The 19738-nt window shown below is 33.6% G+C and overlaps 2 protein-coding genes and 1 long non-coding RNA gene across 4 annotated transcripts; 1 reads left to right on the top strand and 2 right to left on the bottom strand.

The window, feature by feature from the left end:
- The first annotated feature begins 17 nt into the window (after window positions 1-17).
- Window positions 18-18240, top strand: LOC126870076 (dynein axonemal heavy chain 6). Its single transcript, XM_050627524.1, has 62 exons — window positions 18-766; window positions 847-931; window positions 1004-1118; window positions 1208-1397; window positions 1474-1615; window positions 1705-1944; window positions 2165-2321; window positions 2415-2517; window positions 2635-2818; window positions 2879-3048; window positions 3133-3534; window positions 3604-3835; window positions 3910-4059; window positions 4126-4254; window positions 4347-5027; window positions 5099-5245; window positions 5308-5484; window positions 5577-5885; window positions 6041-6151; window positions 6231-6367; window positions 6452-6642; window positions 6724-6839; window positions 6935-7080; window positions 7137-7282; window positions 7363-7495; window positions 7579-7795; window positions 7869-8003; window positions 8140-8325; window positions 8405-8606; window positions 8689-8870; window positions 8946-9169; window positions 9259-9467; window positions 9580-9835; window positions 9909-10100; window positions 10178-10402; window positions 10488-10743; window positions 10816-11006; window positions 11099-11271; window positions 11385-11568; window positions 11709-11880; window positions 11964-12125; window positions 12253-12429; window positions 12510-12706; window positions 12766-13011; window positions 13106-13343; window positions 13422-13724; window positions 13806-13991; window positions 14089-14261; window positions 14346-14706; window positions 14787-15020; window positions 15099-15239; window positions 15310-15500; window positions 15579-16024; window positions 16113-16313; window positions 16395-16493; window positions 16581-16723; window positions 16799-16969; window positions 17038-17217; window positions 17355-17450; window positions 17508-17708; window positions 17794-17911; window positions 17996-18240. Exons 1-62 carry the CDS (start codon window positions 606-608, stop codon window positions 18223-18225), a joined length of 12252 nt encoding a protein of 4083 aa, XP_050483481.1. The 5' UTR covers window positions 18-605; the 3' UTR covers window positions 18226-18240.
- Window positions 17468-17971, bottom strand: LOC126870155 (uncharacterized). The gene is made up of 2 exons (XR_007691142.1): window positions 17825-17971; window positions 17468-17697 (listed from the first exon to the last, which is right to left on the bottom strand). It is a non-coding gene; the product is annotated as an uncharacterized LOC126870155 (long non-coding RNA).
- On the bottom strand, window positions 17969-19541 carry LOC126870029 (nurim homolog). 2 transcript variants are annotated; one of them, XR_007691087.1, is made up of 4 exons: window positions 19237-19541; window positions 18640-19120; window positions 18330-18558; window positions 17969-18160 (listed from the first exon to the last, which is right to left on the bottom strand). XR_007691087.1 is itself a non-coding variant. In XM_050627371.1 (3 exons), the coding sequence occupies exons 1-3, from the start codon at window positions 19370-19372 to the stop codon at window positions 18435-18437; spliced, it is 741 nt and encodes a 246-aa protein (XP_050483328.1). In that variant the 5' UTR covers window positions 19373-19541; the 3' UTR covers window positions 18288-18434. The 2 variants fall into 2 exon arrangements, 1 of the variants encoding a protein (XP_050483328.1); XM_050627371.1 differs by lacking the exon at window positions 17969-18160 and having other exon boundaries at window positions 18288-18558.
- Between the last annotated feature and the right edge of the window lie 197 nt (window positions 19542-19738).

The following is a 19738-nucleotide window of genomic DNA, read 5'->3' on the forward strand; positions in this document are numbered from 1 at the left end:
GAGTTGGAATACTGACCTTGAAAAAATATAGAAATTTTGTTGTATCCTCTAGTATTTGTAGAGATAAGTTCGTGCTGTACTTAACGTAACCGCCGACGTACTTAACGTAATATAACGTGTTCGCTCAAGTCAATAAGATCAGTAGACGTAGAACGATTCTTTTCCATGACGTTACATTAACGAGAACATATCACATAGTATGAATCATCCATTAATTAAAATTTAATATACTTTTTTATTACATCTTAACGGAAGTAAATAATATTGTCTTTTAAGAAGTAATAAAAATAACTTCAGTGACATATATATTAAGGAGGAGGATAATTAAAGCTTTGTTAGATTTGTATATTTAATAAATAGTTGATAGTTAACTTATACTTAAGCTCTACTATGTACGATAAATGTAACAGTCAATAAAGCTAATAATATTTTCTAGTATTGATAAGTTATGATACCATTACTACGAAAATATAAACGATTGCAACATAAACGTGAAAATAGAGGGAGTTGGAAATTTTCTCTTATTTAGTTTCCTTTGTTTAATCAATACGTGAACGATGAGAAGTCAGACGTTTTAACTATGATTTTTGCTGGCGAGTAAAAAAATGGATAGAAACGATAAACATAAATCAAGCGAAGAAAATATGCCAGATGTTTCCTCGTTTAAAGAATCGGAGAAGAATTCTGGATTATTTACCGTGTTCCAGTCTTCTGCGAATAAGTTACCCTTTAAATTGTGTCGACAACCTCCACGTAGTTACAAAACGTAATGAGTATTGTATGAATATTTTATGAAAATTTGTTACTCTATATAATAAGATATATTTTGTGGAAATTTTGATACAGAAGGAAAGATGAAATTCCATTTTTTATACCACATAAGAAGTTGCTCGAAAAGATCGAGTACAAACCGGAAATTCGAGAACCGCTGGTAAGGATTTATATAAGTTTTTATATTTAGTTAATCGTTATTCGTAGATATTTACGAACAATATTTCTGTAGACCGGTTTTAGCGCCCATCAAGAAAAAATTAGGAAACAGATCCACAAACCACGTATTTCGTTAACAAAAGTAGAAGAGAAGAAGGTACTAATAAAGGACGTCACTTCGGATACAGGCATAAGTTGCATTACAAATTTTATGGCTTGTCTCCTAACGTTATTTTCAACAAATATTTCTATTAATTGGTCATTTTTTGCGAAATAGGTGTTGAATCAAAGGAAACAATTTCGTGGGCTTTTCAAAAATATAAAAAGGAAACAGATTTTGATGCTCCTAGGTTTATTGATCAGTTAGAGTTAATTCGACAATTACGAGAGGATCCCAAAGTAGGATTTTTTTATATGATCTACGCTGTGGGTCGATCATCGAAATATTTTACGCCTTACGCTTTAAAGTGAATAGCTCTATTGTGTTTATGGTCACGGAAAACTTTCAGAAACGCATGGATAATTCCCAATAATATTTTTTAGGGTTGTTCAGTATAAGGATGTAGGTAAAACTTATATGACCATCAGTGCCAGTGGTGTAACTCAGTATAGCCCAGACGAAATGAGTTTTACTCCTATCGAACATTGGGAAAGAGAATATATTTTTTACTTAAAGTTATTGAAAGTATGCATTTGTCTTCTGAATCTTTTTTATTTATTCTATAACCGAACGTTTCTCTCATTTTTCGATATTTTTACGATTTATATTTCTAGATAAGGACATTCATTATGTTTCGAATGTGGAAAGCTTTGTACGTTTGGAAGAAGTCAGTTAGTTATAAGAAATTCGTTATGGCAAAGAATTATTTAAAGGAAAATCTGTTTGTATCGGATTCGATTCTTAGTAAGGCACTGTTAGAAATTAAATCAATGTGCTCGGTTTTTCTTGATTCGAGTTTCTTTGACAACTCTATTCTTGAGAAGATTTTACTTTTTTATTTTGTAGAAAAACAGGTATATATCGGCTGTTTTAAAAAAAGATTTCTTTAAAAAAAGTATCATATACACTAGGATGGTATTAGGTATAGATGATTGATTATTTGAATATTGAACAGATAAGATTTTATACAGATGGAAAACGTTAATATCGAAAACGAAAGCCATCCTGATATATGTATACGTATGTGTGTATCTGTAATAAATATCATATAATCTTTAAAATATTTATTTACAGTTTACAAAACTAGAACTGCTTAGAAATAAGTTAGATGAGTTTAGAAGATTAGCAATAGATATTGTAAATAATGCTTGCCTCGGTGCTTTATTAAATGCTGGATATACTCCCGATGATTCCAATATAACAATAGAGCAAACTGCATATGGAAAACTTGGTAGTATTTTGAAAGGGGCATGTAGATGTTTTGTATTTTCTCCCATCACTTAGAATGTATTTTCTAATCTTATCTAATTTGCCGCCGTAACAGGTGAATTCGGCGTTGCGAAATTCAAAATGCCGAAAGATGGTATTCTTAAAATGAGTTACATCGAACAAGCACGAAAGAGAGAAAAGTGTTACAGGTTGTCTTGGTAAGCCATTGTTTAAAAATGATATTAAAGTTTTCATGAATATTTTATCCTTCGTACCTATATATATATATATATGAAAAATAAATTTTGGCGATGAAAAACTATTTTATGATCCAGCTTCATTCATTTGGTTGATTATATGCAAACAAATATGATGCACGATCTTTTATTAAATACTTATCGAGAATTTATACAACTCTTAAAGATTTACACGGAATTTTTACCGAATGACGAATCAATAGATAACGATATAATTGATCTTCCATTAAAAGAAAATCGCCCACCATCGCATCGTATTCAGGTATAAAACACGATAGTTATTAAGAGTAACATGTAAGTACTTAAAAATACTGTTTTTTAGTTGCCATATTGGGTCGTGGATTTGCTTATTTTACCAACTTCAGAAATTATAATGGATCCGTCCGAAAGTATTCTCCTTTTCGTAATAAGAACTATACAAACTATGTGGGAGGAGAACTTATATGCTATTAAACCTTTGCTGTCCGATCCCTTCTTCCATTCTTTCACGAGGTACAAACGCTAGCTTTTATAGAAGTAATTTATGAAATAGTTTCTTCAAATCGCAAGGTTTTATATTTCGTACATTTATTCGAGGCCCATGATCAATCATAAGATAGAAGAGCGTATTTGCGGTTACCCTCCAGAAATTCAGAAAGTCTTGGAACAGGATCCGATCACACTAGCTTTTAAGACAGAATTGAAGGAAATTTTTGAGAAGAATTTAACCGCGATAAAACGTTATTGCCAACGATTCAATCAGATCAAACAGTTTTATTACGAAGACACGACGTTTGACGAAGATATTATCCGAGACAATCGAGATGTTAAATTATTTCGAGAATGGAGCATCCGTTACAAGAAAGAAGTAGATCTGATCAATAATGTAGTCGATTTTCAGCCATTCGGTCTCTTTTTCATTCAACTCGAACGATTTAAAGGCGCTGCTGAAACTGCTCCCAGAGGGAAATTAAGTGTTATTGAAGCTGTTATGCCTGGGTAAATGTAAAGAAGATATTTTTACGACATTGTACAGTGTATAGTATTGGTTCTAACACACGCTATTAGACTAGGAAAAAGTCGAGTTGACGCTTTATTAACGCAAGCGATTGACGCTATCAATTATCTGGAAACAGTTCCTGTGACGACTGAAGAATATGTTGCATACATAAAGTTTGTAGACCAAGCTCAACAAAGTGTAGATGATATGGAATCTCAGTTGGATTACGTGAAAGAGCTGTACGATACAATGGAAGAATTTGCTTTTCCTATACCGTCGATGGACATGGCAAATTATTTGGTAACGACCAAATGATTTTACAATCCTCTTACAGATATGTAATATTAACAAAAACTTTGTATTTGCGAAAACAGGGTATTGGAAGTCATTTTACTAGTTTGCGATTAGTCGTAGAAAATAGATTAGAAGAGAGGCCAAAGCTAATAAACAAATTCGATGCTCAACTTCAGAAGGATATCACAGCATTGAACGAAGAAATATCAGAAATTCACGATGAAATAATGGTACGATCTGACCAAATATATCTCGCAATCACTGGTTTACCATTATCTATTTTATCGCTTTTATAGCAACCTTGGCTATTGGATTATGAAAGCGACGTTGACGCCTGTTTGAATACTTTGAAAGAACTCGATAAACGATTAGCTGCCTGTGCAACTAAGGCGGAAGAATACCGTGCCCATCAAAGGACATTCAAGGTACCGCGTCAAGTTACAAAATTTTATTAGCTTCCTGTAGTGCAATACATTATACAATTGATAATATTTTATTTTTTTTTCATCTCAAAAAGCTCGAACAAACGAGGTTCGACAGTTTAGACCAGGTAATGAACGAATTGAAGTTACGTACTTTATTATGGGAAAGCTTAACTTCTTGGGAATATGCTATTCATGAATGGTATACCGCTGAGTTCGATACCTTAGACGTCGAAGAGATCACTGCGGTTACAATGCGTACCATGAAACATATAATTCAGTTAGAGAGAGGCTTACCACCGAATAAAATTGTACCGAACTTGAAGGAGAATGTTGAAATAATAAGAAATAAGTTACCGATTCTTGGTTACTTGAGAAATCCAGACTTAAAAGATAGACATTGGGAGAAGATTGAGGAAATATTGAACTATACTTTCAAACCTGATGAGAAGAAAACTTGGACTCGAATGGAAGAGCTCGGTGCTTTCTTGAAACCTCAGGAATTAATGGAAGTTGCTGCCGCGGCAAGCTCCGAAGCTAACTTAGAAAATATGTTAAAGAAAGTCATAGATACATGGGAAGATCTTAAATTTATTATTGTACCCTACAGAGAGGGAAAAGATGTTTTCATCATAGGTAGTCTCGAAGAAATTCAGACCGCAATGGACGAAAGTAACATTAATTTACAAACTATCAACGCATCTCGTCATGTCGGTCCCATTCGACCTGTGGTCGAAGAGTGGGTAGAAAAATTGGATTTATTTATGGTTACCTTGGTACGAATATCTTTTTAAATATGATAGAATTTTCAGATATCTAGCTAATTCATGAGATATGTTTGCTGTAGGAAGCGTGGCAATACTTGCAACAGCAATGGTTGTATTTGGAAGCAATATTTTCAGCTCCGGACATTCAGCGACAGTTACCTATGGAAGCAAAACTTTTTATCGAGGTTGACAGGTTTTGGAAAGATCTTATGAGACGGACTCATAAGGTTTGTCGCTAATTTCATCAATTCGATTGATAACGTTTGATTGCGACATCGAAAATTTTTAGGCGCCTTTGGCAATGCCAGCTTGCACACAACCAGGATTATTAGAACAATTTGAGGAGAATAACCGAATGTTAGACGAAGTAATGAAATGTTTGGAAGCATATCTTGAGACGAAACGGGTGGCGTTCCCAAGATTCTTCTTCTTATCGAATGACGAACTTTTAGAAATTTTAGCTCAGGTACCGATGAAACGAGGGAAAAGTTAAAAGTATTAATCAACATTATGTTTCACATTGAAACGCTTACTAAAATACCAACTATTGCACGGTAGACAAAGAATCCACATGCGGTACAAAGACATTTGCAGAAATGCTTTGATGCGATATACAGACTGGAATTTGCAATGAAAGAAAATGAATCCGGTGAAATAGTACTAACGACTGATATAGTTGCCATGATCTCACCGGAAGGTGAAAAAGTTTCGCTTGGAAAAGGTTTAAAAGCAAGAGGTAATGTCGAAGATTGGCTAGGTCGAGTCGAGGAAGCTATGTTTTCGATATTAAGGAGAAGAATGAAAGAGGGAATAAAAGACTTGGCTGAGAAAGGGCGAGAGCAATTCCTGTATATGCATCCTTCTCAGGTTACATGCTTTATTTCTACAGTAATTTACAATAAATCTTACTTCGAAATATTTTTTACGACACAAACTTCTTACTGAAAATAAAAGTAAAATAAGGCGTAAAATAAAATACGATTAATAAAATTACGTACTTGTTTTCTTCTTACCTTCCCCAGATAATCCTCGCTGTATGCCAAATATTCTGGACCCGAGATATCCACATTATCTTAGATTCTACTGAGAATGTGATTGAGAAGATGAAAGCGTTCGAACAGAAATGTTTCGCAGTTCAGTATACCTATGCGTATCTGTAAAACTTATGTTAAAAATTTCTATGAGACAACCTTTCCTTTTGCTATATTATAGGATTTAAATGAATTGGCGACAATGGTAAGGAAAGAATTGCCACAATTGATACGCGATGTTATAATTAATTTGGTAACGATAGATGTGCACGCCAGAGACATCGTTACGACTTTGGTTGAAAATAGAGTAATGTCAAGGTGAACATTGAAACGTAACAATTTTTTAATTCAAAGAACCATATGTTAGAACCATTTTCCAAGAACCGATTACTTGTATTATAGTACAAGCTTTGATTGGCTAAAAGCGTTACGTTATTACTGGGATGAAGAACTCGACAATTGTTTAACACGTATGAGTAACTCTAAATATCTTTACGGGTATGAATATCTCGGTGCTCAAAAGAGGCTTGTCATAACTCCTCTAACGGATAAATGTTATTTATGCCTTATGGGCGCTCTTCAGTTAGATTTAGGTATTAATGAATATCAAAGCAGAATTGCACGTTATCTTTTCAAAAAACTGAGAATACGTGTTTACAAATATTATTCAATAGGTGGTGCTCCTGCAGGACCTGCAGGTACTGGGAAAACGGAAACGACGAAGGATTTAGCCAAAGCAGTTGCTGTTCAGTGCGTTGTGTTCAATTGTTCGGAAGGACTCGATTATAGAGTACGCCAAATATTATCGCTTATTCATTTTCGTGGCAGTCGCTTGAAAATTGAAACAGCTAAGGATAATTACAACGGGAAAATTGCGTCCCACAGATGATGGGTAGATTCTTTTCTGGTCTGGCAACTTCTGGAGCCTGGTGCTGTTTCGACGAATTTAATAGAATAGATATAGAAGTGCTTTCCGTAATAGCTCAGCAACTAATTACTATCAGAAATGCTAAAATTGCTAGAGCCAACGAGTAAGTTGTTTCAGCTATAATGTTTAAATAAATCTAAATGTCCTTTTACCTTTTAGATTCATGTTCGAAGGAAGAATGATCAAATTGGTGATGTCTTGCGCAACTTTCATCACTATGAATCCAGGATATGCTGGTCGTACGGAATTACCAGACAATTTAAAAGCACTGTTCCGACCATTCGCTATGATGGTTCCAGATTATAGTACGATTATAGTAGTAATATAGTAAACTCCTGTTGATCTAGATATTTTTAAACGATACTAAATTAGTGTCTTTTCGTAGAACTTATTGCTGAAGTTACGCTGTATTCAGAAGGATTCGAATCGTCAAAATCGTTATCGCAAAAAATGACTCTGATGTATACACTTAGCAGCGAACAACTTTCCCAGCAGGATCATTATGATTTCGGCATGAGGTATCTATTAATGTTGTTGCAATTTCAATAGCTATATACTGTTTAGTATCAATTAACATCCAATTATTTTCCCATTTCTAAAGGGCTGTAAAAAGCGTATTGGTAATGGCAGGTAGTCTTAAACGAAATAATCCTGATAAACCAGAGGACGTAGTTTTAATTAGAGCCTTGCGCGAGAGCAATATACCGAAGTTTTTACGCGATGACGCTGAACTGTTCGAAGGTATCGTAGGAGATCTCTTTCCAGGCATTGAAATTCCAGAGGAAGAATACGGTATCCTACGGGACACAGCTATCGAAGTAATTTATAGTTAATGATATTTTTAATCACATCCATATAACAAGCCCCAACTACATAACATAATTTTTACAGATAATGAAGGAAGCCGGTTTACAGCCAGAAGTTTGCATTTTGAAGAAAATTACTCAGCTACATGAATGTTTGCAAGTGAGACATGGAGTGATGTTAGTTGGTCCAACTGGCTCTGGAAAAACGACAGTTCTGAGAGTAGGTTGAATAATAGTTGGCTTCTTTTTATTGTAAACGGTATAATTTTTGTCAAGATATTATTTTTATTTTTTTATATTATATATTACTTTTTAAACAAACACAAGAGCTATTAAATAACAGCTTTTTATTTCAGACTCTTGCAAATACTTACAGTCGACTGTATGAAATGGGTATACCTGGACCGTGTTATCAGCCAGTTCACGTATATCTAATCAATCCGAAAGCAGTTACGATCGGTGAATTATATGGAAAAGTAGATATAATGACCAACGAATGGCAAGATGGTTTAATCGGCTTTACAGTTCGTCACGCATGTTCCGTTAGTAGGAATCCTGGCCCGAGCAAAAGCAAAGGAATGCTTTTACGAAAAGTTAATAAATCTCATTTTCATTGATCAGTTTACTACGGAAGACCATCAATGGATTGTGTGCGACGGACCCGTCGATGCCGTATGGATAGAAAATATGAACACCGTGTTAGATGATAATAAAATGTTGTGTCTGGCTAACTCCGAAAGAATTAAATTCACTCCTTATATGCGGATGTTATTCGAAGTTATGGATCTTGCCCAGGCATCGCCTGCTACCGTCAGTCGTTGTGGTTCGAAGACCAGCATTCTATCATTTATTTAATCGCCGATTTTATGTTTACGTGTCTTAACTTTTAATTCTTATATTTTAAGGAATGGTGTATGTCGATCCTACAGAGTTAAAGTGGATGCCTTACGTGAAATCATGGTTAGACACGCTTCCTGATGCTATCGTAAAAAACGAACATCGATTACAGATCATCGAACTCTTCGAAAAATATTTCGAAGAAGGACTAATATTCTGCAGGAAAAATTGTGTCTGCCCAATTCTACAGGTATACAATTTGTCCCGTCTTACACGACGATCGAAACATAATTTTTCCAACAGCGTCGTTCCATCTACCAATTAGGTTGATATTAGTAAAGCAAGTATGACTTGTTCGATATTGGAATATATTTTAAACGAACCAGATGCGATAGAAAGAACTACGGAAAAGGCGCGAATTAGAACATTTTTAGCTCAGTCATTCGTCTTTGCCTATCTTTGGGCTGTTGGCGGTAACGTTAACGACGCCTCTCGGAACGTGTTCGAAGCTTTTGTGAGAAAACAATTTGAAGATGATGAAGATGCATTGTACAATCTTAAAATTAAATAGCGTTTGTATTCTTTGGTTTCTATACATATAATAGCGTACTATTCTCCTGTTTTGTTTCGATATGCAGTTTGCCGTCGATAGATTTATGGGAGATTTATGTAAACGTACAACAACATCGATTGGATTCTTGGACGGATATTATGCCACAATTTATATACGACAGTGAAGTGCCATTTTTCGATATTCTAGTACCAACTGTCGATACTGTACGATTTGGTTACTTAATGAAGAAATTAGTCGGAATAAATAAACCGGTATTCTTTACCGGAGATACTGGTTAGCAATATTTAACGACCTTTATACTTTCTCTTACTTATACTTATACTATACGACCTTTATACTTACTTACTATACGATCTATAACTCTAATTGAAGGAATAATTTATAGGAGTTGGTAAATCGGTAATAACGAAAGTTGTTTTAAATAATTTGGAAGATAGTCAGCTTTGGGTACCGATCAATTTGATCTTCTCTGCTCAAACCAGCAGTGGCAGAACGCAAGAGATTTTAGAACTAAAACTGGAAAGAAGGAAAAGAACCGTGCTGGGGGCACCCATTGGAAAAAGAGTGTGTGTATTTGTCGACGATGTCAATATGCCAAAATTAGATACATACGGATCCCAACCACCGATCGAGCTGTTACGGTACTCTAATTATATTAAACGCCAGATACATTTCTTTCAACACAAAATTATTCATAATTGTCGAATCGCATAGACAATTACTAGATTTCCACGGTATGTACGATAAAGAGAAGTTGTTCTGGAAGCATATAGAAGACGTTGTTTTCACTGTTGCGTGCGCTCCTCCTGGAGGAGGTAGAAATCCATTAACACCGAGATTTGTGAGACATTTTGCCATGCTATTTATCCCAGCCCCTATAGAACTGTCACTAAAAGGGATTTTCAAGTAAACCCTTTCCAACAGTAAATTCTTTATATCATATAAAATTGTTTCACGCACGACATAAGGCGAATTCCTTTTAGGGCAATTATGAACGGATTTCTGGAAGATTTTGTAGAGTCTGTTAAACAAATCGGCGATAGAATAGTAAACGCAGCAGTCGATGTTTATCAAAGAATCGCAACGGATCTTTTGCCAACGCCAGAAAAAAGCCATTACATCTTTAATTTGCGGGATTTGTCGAAATGTATACAAGGTATCATGCAAGTTGACGCGGCGGTCATTAAACAACCCATCGAAATGTACAGGTATAATCGTCACACTGTAACAGCCATGATGTCTGTTAGTATTTTGTAATGAAAAGAAGAGGATAAAACTACTTGTATTCTTTAGGCTTTTTTGTCACGAATGTCTTCGTGTTTTCCACGACCGACTGATCAACGTTCAGGATAAGAGCTATTTCCTTAAACTTCTAAACAACATATGTATCAACGCATTCGGTATGGAAGTGATGCGGCTTCCGGATGAAGAAATTATCGAGAAACCACCGATACTGTTATTTGGTGACTTTATGTCGTTCGGAGCAGCAAGAGAACAACGAATTTACGAAGAGCTTACGGAAATTTCAAAAGTTAGAAGAACTTTGGAGGTAATTACTATACCCTGCTCATGTTAATACCAATTTGATTTCCTTACTCATATCTTTAAATATATATCACAGGATTACTTGGAAGATTATCGTTTCTCCGTGGGAAAAGACATGAGAATTATTTTCTTCATGGATGCTATAGAACACATCTGCAGGCTTGCAAGAATTCTTCGTTCTGAAAGAGGCAATGGCCTTTTAATCGGTGTCGGTGGAATGGGAAAGCAAAGTCTGACAAGATTAGCATCTCATTTAAATGGTTACAAGTTTGTATCAACATTAACTATTCAATTACACAAATTACTTCTATAGAAACAATATGATCAAAGAGCCTACCACAACTGTCGAATGTTTTAAGATGTTATCAAATAGAAGTTACGCGTACGTACGATAAAAATTCATGGCACGAAGATCTTCGCCGATTTTATTTCGAGCCAGGTACCGAGGCTAAACATACAACGTTTTTATTCACCGACACTCAGATTGTGTTAGAAGAATTTTTAGAAGACATCAATAATACACTTAATACAGGTAGCTTTAACACAGTTCTGATGCGTTTTCCAAATAATATTACCGTCAAAAAAGTTATTCGACTGTTTGAATAACGTTAATCTGTAATAATCATCGACAGACATTCTTTTCAGGCGAAGTACCAAACTTGTACGAAGCAGATGAACTTGAAAAAGTTATCATAGCTACCAGGCCTGCGGCGAAACAAGCAGGGATTCACGAAGGAAACAGAGACGCAATTTATCAATATTTCATTGGAAGAGTTAGAAATCAACTTCACTTAATGATCTGTATGAGTCCTATAGGCGACTCTTTTAGGTCTGTTCTTTAAAATATCAATTATTCTTTGTATGTATATGAGTATATGATAACTGACCGCTCTCTTTACTTATTACTGAAGCCATTGATTATATTTTATAATCTTTTATCATATAGATTGTATTTTATTATCTTCATAGACGTCGCTGTCGTATGTTTCCTTCATTAGTAAATTGTTGCACCATTGATTGGTTTACGAAGTGGCCGGATGATGCCCTTTTATCGGTAGCAGAAAGTTCATTGGCCACAATCGTTCCAAAGGATTCGGGAAAGCTTACTAACCTTAGTATCATGTGCGTCTTGATCCATGAGGTATCGTTTGCCATTATAGTAGATTCACTATAAAATAACATTGGAAAGTATGAGGTTTGAAAGAAAATCATGTAAAATTATAGAGCGTGGAAGAAGTAACAGCTCGATTCTTCATAGAAATGCGTCGAAGATATTATACCACACCGAGCAGCTATTTAGAGCTTTTAAAGCTATTTCAAACAACTTTAGAAAGGAAGAAGAAAGAAATAGAGTTGCTGAAAAGTAAAATTGCCAATGGACTCAACGTAAATACTATATAATCCCACATTCCTTCGAATGTTTAAAACGGTTTCTTTGAAAGAATGTAACTTCGCTAACATTTATAATACAATTCAGTGGATATTAAATTGATTAATACAATTACTTGGATAGAAACTGCGAGAAACCAATGAGATGGTTGGCGTAATGAAGGAACAATTGATAATTCTTGCCCCAAAGCTCAAAGCAAGTACCGACGAAGTATCGAACCTGGTGAGAATCCTTGCGAAGCAGCAAGTCGAATGTGACAAAGTGAAGTATGTCGTAATGGCTGAAGAAGAAGTAGCAAAAGTACGAGTAACAAATGAAGAAAAGAAAGTTTAACGAATAGATGATCTTATTTATCGAGTACATAATTTTATCTGTATCAGGCAAAAGCCGAAGAAACGGCGACTTTAGAAGCTGATGCTAGGCAAGACTTGGAAGCAGCAATGCCGGCTTTACTGGAAGCTCAGAAGGCATTAGAAGCTTTAAATAAAAGTGATATTAATGAAATTCGCGTATTTCATAAACCACCTCACCTAGTGCGTTTTGTCATGGAAGCAGTAAATTTACTGTTGGGTGAAAAGTGAGTTTCATAGGATCGTTGAAAGTGATACTACTAGTTACGTTACATTTTCATCTTAGGACAGATTGGCCAACCGCAAAATTAGTCTTGGGTGACATACATTTTCTTGACCGCTTAATGGCTTATCCTAAGGACGACATAAGCGATAAACTTTTAGAAAAGTTACAAGAATATGTCCAACATCCAGAATTTCGACCAGATTTAGTGGCTAGACAAAGTAAAGCTTGTAGATCGATGTGTATCTGGGTGAGAGCAATGGATGGATATGCTAAAATCTACAGGGTGGTCGAGCCAAAGCGACAAAGGTAGATTATTTCTTCATAGTTCTTAAGAAAACTAAATAGATAATTCTCATAACGCATGGGACACGAGGAATTGTAATAACGATTAATTACACAGATTGCACAAAGCTGAAGAAGAATTGCGAGAGATAGAAGAAGTTCTTGCTTTGAAACAGCAAGAACTCGTTACGGTGGAGAATAAGATCAAAGAGTTGCAGAAACAATACGATGCAGCGATAGAAAATTTAAATAAATTAGAAGCTGAAATGGAATTAGCGGAAACAAGATTGAATAGATCTGGACGACTGACATCTGCGTTGGTGGATGAACGAGTTCGATGGGAAGAATTAACGCGCGTACGATAAAAAGTTGGATTCAGAAAACACGACATGATGAATTATTATCAATTTCCTTTTCATGTTGTAAATATTCAGGGTTTTGACAAGCAAATTGTCAACTTGACTGGCGATACATTGGTAGCTGCTGGAGCCCTTGCTTACCTAGGTGCTTTTACAAATGAGTACAGAGAGGAATTAATACAAACTTGGTTATCCAGTTGCAAAGACTACGATATTAAAACTACAGAGAACTATAGTCTCATTGCAATATTAGTCGATGCTTATGAAATTCGTCTCTGGAATACGTATGGTTTACCACGAGACAAAGTTAGCACAGAAAATGCGATCTTTGTAACACAAGCTAGTCGTTGGCCTTTGATGATTGATCCCCAAGAGCAAGTAACTGCAGCAACTTTTCTAATATGTTTTAAGTTATTCGAATCTAATATCGTTTCCCAGCAATATTCTATTTGCATTCAGGCAAATAGATGGATACGGAACATGGAACAAGAAAACAATTTAAAAATATGCAAGCTGACGGATACACATTTAATGAGGATACTAGAAGCGTCCATAAGGCTTGGAACTCCTGTATTAATTCAAGAAGTAGGAGAAGTGTTGGACCCAAGTTTGGAACCTATCCTACTTAAACAAATCTTTACTCTAGTAAATACGATACATCATCTACTTTAAAATAATTCAGATATGGTTTAAGTGATACGAGATAACAATTATAATAATATCATTTGATACGATTATGTAGGGTGGTAGGACATTGATACGATTTGGCGATATAGACGTCGAATATGACAGTAATTTCAAATTATACATTACGACGAAAATCGCGAATCCTCATTATTTACCAGAGATCTGTATTAAAGTAACGATAGTTAACTTTACCGTAACTATGGCAGGCCTCGAAGAACAGATACTCGCGTATGTACACTGTTTCTAGTAGTATTAATCTAGTAACACATATATTCAACCTCAAAATCCCCTACCTCGTTAAACTTCACACAGAGATGTGGTACGTCTCGAAAGACCAGACTTGGAAACAATGAGGAATGATTTAATAATAAAAATCAATGCGGACAAAGGCCAATTGCAAAGTATCGAAGACAGAATATTGACTTTGTTATATGGTGCAGGCGATGATATTTTGGACAATGAAGACTTAATAGAAACCTTAAATGACAGTAAAGAAACTTCTGCAATTATTGCAACGAGATTAATTGAAAGTGAAGCGACTGAGAAAAAAATCACAGTTGCGCGCGAAAAATATCGATCTGTTGCGAATCGTGGATCAGTCTTGTATTTCGTAGTTGCAAACCTCGCGAACATAGATCCCATGTACCAATTTTCGTTAAAGTACTTCAGTCAAGTAATTAATTGCACGATATATTTACGAATCTGCAAATATATAATTCGATATTATTGTAACATTCTTCGACATTTTATTAGTTATTTAACACGGTAATCGAAACCACGGAAAAAGAGGCTGATTTGCAGCGGCGTTTGCAGACCTTATTGAATGAAATAACATTAGCTATCTACACAAATGTTTCACGAGGTCTATTTGAGAAACACAAGTTGATATTTAGTTTCATGCTCAATATTGCAGTACATATAAACGAGCAGATCGTGTCTCAGGCGCAATGGAATTTTATGTTGCGGGGGCCAACACGAATTGTCGTGGTAAGTTATGTCTTTCATGATTTATTTACGTAACTCGTAACTGATATTTTTCGGTCGATTTGTAAATGTTTCAAATAGGAAGAAATTCCAAATTATCCATCTTTAACGCCTAAAATGTGGACTTCGATTAATTATTTAGCTAATACGTTTAAAAAATTTAAAAATGTTTTAAACGACGCATTTAAGAAGATTCCGTTAACTCTTGGATATTTTAAGGAGGTAATATATCATTTTTACATTCTGATTTTTATTTCCATTATGTATATAGCTTTACCTCTTCTTTTTGTAGGAAATTAATATAATCCCTACCAATCAAACAATCGCTATGCAAAATTGGAATGAGATATTAACCGACATTGAAAAATTAATGTTGATAAAATCATTGAAGGAGGAGGTATTAATTTTTGCAATCACAGCCTACGTATCGAACAATTTAGGACCAAAATTTGTAGAATCACCTATGGCAACATTGCAACTTCTGTACGTATAAAGAAGTTATGTTCCACATCGCATTACTTCGTAATTATACAGATTGAATTTTTTATCGAAAATTTTCAGATTTGCAGATACATCAAATAAAATACCATTGATCTTCATACTTACAACTGGATCAGATCCCTTCAGTGCTTTTCAAAAATTCGCACATGATATGGGTTTTTCCGATAGATGTGATTCCATTTCTTTAGGTCAAGGCCAAGGTCCCATTGCAGAAGGACATCTACGAGCAGGCACCATCGAAGGTAGATGGGTGTTTTTACAGAATTGTCATCTAGCTGTATCGTGGATGATCAACATGGAGCAACTTATATTGGAGATTGCTGAGGAACCAGAGGGAATAATTCATAATGACTTTCGATTATTTCTGAGTTCGATGCCGAGTGCTGCTTTTCCAGTTTCCGTTCTTCAAAATTCCGTAAAAGTTACAAATGAGCCACCAAAAGGACTGAAGGCAAATATCAAGAGAGCATTACATGAATTGGACGAAGAATATTTTGAACATCATCGTAAGAAAGAGTTCCTTATATTAATATCCAAAACGCAAAATATATATCTCATTCTAATGAATTTAGGATTTCTTCTTTTCGTGTACAGATTTAGGCGAAAGCTGGCGCCGAATTATATTCGGAATTTGCTTTTTCCACGCAATTATTCAGGAACGAAAAAAATTTGGACCCCTAGGATGGAATATTCTGTATGAATTTAACGACAGCGACAGAGAATGTTGTTTGCTAAATTTGAAATTATTTTGTGTCCAAGATCGTATACATTGGAATGCATTAATATACACTACAGGTGTATAAAACATATTTCAAATTTATTTCTTGTGTTAGAAAGGATCAAATACATTAAACATTCACTATATATTCAATTTAGGTGAAATTACTTATGGGGGTAGGGTTACAGACAGTTGGGACTTAAGATGTATGAAAACCATCTTAGCTATTTTCTTTTCTCCTAAATCTTTGGATATCAGTGAGTAACTTAAAGACAAATTGTAATTAAAAATAACTTACAATATCTATAACTATTAATATATATTATTATTATAAATAATCACAGATTATGTCTATTCGCCATCTGGGAAGTATTACTGTCCTGTTTACAATACCCTACAAGAGTATCAAGATTTTGTAGAAACTTTTCCTATAATTGATGATCCAGAAATTTTTGGAATGCATGAAAATGCAAATATTGCTTATCAGGTAATCAAAGACAGTCAAGTTAGGAACAGGAAAGACTTTACATCCTTGTAATAAATTAAAATATAATTATATTAGTTAAAAGAAGCACAATTTGTACTAAATACCATTTTGGAAGTACAACCACAAGAATCTATCACAGATCAAGATAAATCTAGTTCAGATGTAGCATATGAAATTGCTGACATGATAAAGGATAGAATTCAATTGCAAATAGATATTACAAAATGTAACCCAGAGCACTTGAAAGTAATCGACAATGTTCACTTTATACTACTATTAATTATAAAGCAGATGTCATTATAAAATTATTACAGAGAGATTCGATGGGAAGACTTCCATCCTTAAGTACTGTTCTTGTTCACGAGGTTGATAGGTATAATATACTTCTAAAGAAGATACATATATCAATAGAAAATTTACAACGTGCCATCAAAGGTTTTGTTGTTATGTCTGAGGAATTAGAAAACGTTTTTGTGGCTCTTGTCAATAATCAGGTTTTATAATAATTTTCGGCCTATTAAATTTTTGTCAAAGAATATTTTTAATGGTGTAATTGATATCAATATCTTTAAATTATTTTTATACAATTTTTTTAATATTATATTATTAATACCTATTATACACAAATTAGGTACCACAAATGTGGCATAATGTAAATGTCTATCCATCATTAAAAACCTTAGGAAGCTGGATAAGGAACTTAGAGCTAAGGATTGACTTCATTCAAGTAAAAAAATTGTAAAATATAAAAAATAACTAGTTTAGTAAGTATTATACATTACAGATTTGGTTGATTGATATAAAGCCAATTTCTTTTTGGATTTCGGGTTTATCCTTTCCGCAAGGATTTTTAACTGGCATGTTACAAACATGTGCTAGAAAGTATAACATTCCTATAGACCACCTAAAGTTGGATTTTATTGCTACCAAAGTTGTTCTTGATCAAGAAGATATTGAAATAGAGCACAAAAAGGCTGAAAAGGAGGTCTGATCATTATAAATATTTTACCACGATTAAATATTACACAACGAAAGAATGATTCATTCAGATAATTGATATAATATCTTAGGTAATACAGGTATATAAAAACTTACAAGTACCTGAAGATGGAGTTTTAATACATGGGTTATTTATTGATGCCGGTAGATGGGATTTTGGATCCATGCTTTTAGTAGACGCAAATATAGGTAAAATATTTGAAAAAAATTTCAGAAAATATTACTCTTTAAATAATATATCATCACAAAAGGCAAATAAATGATCTATTTTAGGTGAAATGAATCCATCTCTTCCAGTTTTACATATAAATCCAGTATTAGAATTACCAAAAGATGATTCAAGATATGTTTGCCCTTTGTATAAAACAGCAGTTCGAGCAGGTGTATTATCCACAACTGGACATAGTACTAATTTTGTTGTTGCAGTTCTACTTGCTTCTGAAAAAGAACAATCATACTGGATTTTAAAAGGAACTGCTCTTTTGATTGAAATTGTAAATTAAATTTCCTATGTTATAACAGATATACTAATTCATGATTGAGATGTAATAATTAAAAACATAAATTTAAGTAATTCTATATATTTATATTTATGTTATATACATACTTCACAATATAAAACTTTTAAACTAATGTTAGAACGACTGAATATATAACTTAATTGTAATGAACACAAAAGTTGATAACGCAAACTACTATGTATAAGTGAAAATCAGAATAATTCTCTTTGTTTTCTCTTCACAAGATTAGCATGATAATTGTAATCTTCCTTGTCAATAGTCCACATTAAGGTCATGTAAATTGAAAGTATCAAAGCCAATAATAATCGGTCTAATCTATAGAATATTAAAAACCAGTTATTTATTTACTACAAACAGTTTGAGTACTATAATATTGATATCTTGAATATGCCTTACGTCATATGAGGATATACCCATAAAATAATAAGAAATCCTGTAAAACTTGGATGTCTCATGTGTGAGTAATAACGTAACAATTCTTTTGACTTCATTAGCATAGGACTTGGTCTAAATGAAAACTTATAATATACTTGTTTTATTCCAACTAATTCAGATATATCCATCATCAAACATCCACTATAAATTATTGACCAAGCCAATACATGTAAAGCAGTAAATGTAAACCACAAAACATTATCAAAAGATATATTAACATTCCATAATGCAATAGATGAAATAGTTTGCCATTTGTTAAATAATAAATGAAGAGTCATAGCACTAGTAACATTATAAATACTTCTTTCCATATAATCCATATGTAATTTACAAAATAAATGTTTCACAACATTACTTGCCATAAGTGAATGTTGGAACATGAAAATACTTAATAGAGACATGTTTATTATTAGCAACCATAATACAGACTCTGTATCTTCATCTGTAACATAATTTTGTAAAACAAAGTATGAATTGCAAACATAAATTGTTATGTACCTTATTGTTTGTTTAATCGACAAAGTTAAAATATTACTAATTCTTATTGCTGTTATTTACCCTTTTCTGGCGAAGTAATCGTTTCTTTATTTTTATTCGACACATTCGATAAAAAATATGTCAAATTACATAAAATATAAAAGGTGTATAAAAAACAAATAGTACAAACAACAACACTAATACATTTTACAAACATTTTTATAAATAACTAATAATTACTTAAGATAATGTATAATTATTTTACATTCTAATCATTATAAACCTAACAGTTGCACACGAATAATATGTTAATAATATCTTGATAAAAACTTGCACTTGTTTACAAATATACAGAGTTGTAGAGAATCTATAATTATCATTAAATTTATAAAACCTAGATACGAATCTTTGTTCAAACTATCGAAGAGATATCTAGATAGTTTCCTGGCGCGAATTCATATTATTTCAAAATATTTGTCATTTACATTAGACGTGTTATAATATAAATGTATGGAATACAGTAAACAGAATAATTTCATAATTATTTTATAAAGTATGATGTAACGATTTCCAAATAATTTTT

This window comes from Bombus huntii, chromosome 1 (genome assembly GCF_024542735.1).
Source record: "Bombus huntii isolate Logan2020A chromosome 1, iyBomHunt1.1, whole genome shotgun sequence".
In the NCBI taxonomy this organism is placed as follows: Eukaryota; Metazoa; Arthropoda; class Insecta; order Hymenoptera; family Apidae; genus Bombus; species Bombus huntii.

Coding starts and splice junctions, on each gene's coding strand:
- LOC126870076 (XM_050627524.1), top strand. CDS start 606: ATGGATAGAAACGATAAACATAAATCAAGCGAAGAAAATATGCCAGAT. Junction 4,255..4,346: donor CCCATCAAAGGACATTCAAG/GTACCGCGTCAA, acceptor CATCTCAAAAAG/CTCGAACAAACGAGGTTCGA. Junction 16,314..16,394: donor TGCATTAATATACACTACAG/GTGTATAAAACA, acceptor TATTCAATTTAG/GTGAAATTACTTATGGGGGT.
- LOC126870029 (XM_050627371.1), bottom strand. CDS start 19,372: ATGTTTGTAAAATGTATTAGTGTTGTTGTTTGTACTATTTGTTTTTTA. Junction 19,121..19,236: donor GATTACTTCGCCAGAAAAGG/GTAAATAACAGC, acceptor ATTATGTTACAG/ATGAAGATACAGAGTCTGTA. Junction 18,559..18,639: donor TGGGTATATCCTCATATGAC/GTAAGGCATATT, acceptor AATATTCTATAG/ATTAGACCGATTATTATTGG.